This window comes from Macadamia integrifolia, chromosome 10 (assembly GCF_013358625.1).
Source record: "Macadamia integrifolia cultivar HAES 741 chromosome 10, SCU_Mint_v3, whole genome shotgun sequence".
NCBI lineage: Eukaryota > Viridiplantae > Streptophyta > Magnoliopsida > Proteales > Proteaceae > Macadamia > Macadamia integrifolia.
In genome coordinates, this window is record NC_056566.1 from 17,130,037 (window position 1) to 17,131,663 (window position 1,627).

Here is a 1,627-nt window from a genome sequence, read left to right on the forward strand (position 1 = left end):
ATAAGGCTATCTTTAGTATCATTTATGTATTCATTTATGTTTTCACTTATGAATCATTTAAAAAAAAAAATCATTAATGAAAATATTTTCAACCAAAAAATGAAAACCATTTGGTAACTACCAGACATAATAGAATATGGAATGAGAAACCATTTGGCAACTACCTATGTATATGCTTTTCTAACATTTTTGAAAAATATAAGCAAATATTGTTTAAATGGTGGGTGAAGAAATGTAAAACTTAGTCAATGTTTTCCCATAGTAACTACCGAGTAACAGTAAGCAACATTCAGAAAGTACTAAATAAGGAACGGAAACACAAAATAAGACAATCAAATATAAAAGCCCCATGTTAATTAAAAAGCAATAACAGTGATACTGTTCAGTTAATATGCATGTTACACCATGAGAATGCAGTGACAACAAAATCTTAAGGAAACAGAAGCATCACATGAATCCAACATGGGGTGTGGGGATAATCAAAAATCATGTATACTTCTCAGAATGTAATGGTGAAACATATTTGTTTCTTTTCTCGCACTCCACCGTCTGGCCTAGTCTCCACTAAGTAGCTCAACGAGATCACCCTTCTTCATCTTAGAGTACCCTTTCACCCCACGGGACTTTGCAAGTGACCTCAATTTTGACAGCTTTAATACACTCAAGTTTGTGTTTTCATTATTCGGCTCCTCTAAAATCTCGTCAGCATCAGGAGACTCAGACTCAGACTCGGACCCCGACATCACATGAAGAACTTCCTCTTGCCCATCTGAAAATATTGTTTCTTGCTCAGGATGAGAATCATGCTCAGGTTCAGGTTCAGGTTCAGGCTCAGGCTCAGGCTCAGGCTCAGGCTCAGTCTCAGTCCCAGTCTCAGGCTCAGTCTCCTGCTCCTGCTCCTGCTCCTGCTCCTGCTCATAGCCAGGCTCAACAAAGCTTTTCCTTCTCTTCCACTGTGACTTAAAAGGCGACTCCGATACAATACTACCTTTGCTTGAATAAACAGGTTGGTACTTGACTCTAGGAACAGGAGATCTCCGCTGGAAGTTTGACGTTGGCCTCATAAAGGGACGGATGCTGGACTCTCCCTCCTCATCCCCAGCAATGCTATTTGAACCAAAAAAGCTTGCGTTCTGCTCTTCATCATACATGCTGTTTTGGTCTGGTTGCTCCATATTGAAGTCCTTGCTGCCACTACTACTTTTCTTCCCCTGTTCAACTGAGTGCTTCCGTAACAGTTTCAGAAGTGAATCAACTGTATCACTCTCCTTGCCTTGTCCTCGAAAGGTTTCATTCTTCTTTTCTTCTTTGATGGCTGCTCGTTCACGAAGTTGAGCCTGGACCTTTCTAAACAATTCTACAATCTCCTTCTCTCTTGGGCCTGGGGTAGCGGTAGCCTGAAACCTTTGGCTACTGGAGAGGGAGAGCAATGGCCCATTTTTGGAAGATAACAGTTCAGATTCTTCCACATTGTCAGCATTCTCTTGGTTATGCCTGTTACGCCCTCTGGAGAACCCATGTTTGTTCTGCCTCGAGAAGTCCGGGTTTCGTCTTTGACTGTTAGAGCTTGCACTACATGAAAGAGGTGTTCCCTTGGAAGCAAAGGCTGGGATTTTTATTAGTGGTA

General features: G+C 41.4%; 1 protein-coding gene across 1 annotated transcript in view; it reads right to left on the minus strand.

Moving 5' to 3' along the window:
- Positions 1-324: 324 nt before the first annotated feature.
- Positions 325-1,627, minus strand: part of LOC122090593 (rho-N domain-containing protein 1, chloroplastic-like) — a gene marked incomplete in the record, with an annotated part of 5,194 nt that continues 3,891 nt past the window's right edge. The window contains 1 exon segment of the mRNA XM_042660234.1: positions 325-1,627. Within this exon segment, the coding sequence (XP_042516168.1) occupies positions 555-1,627 (1,073 nt within the window).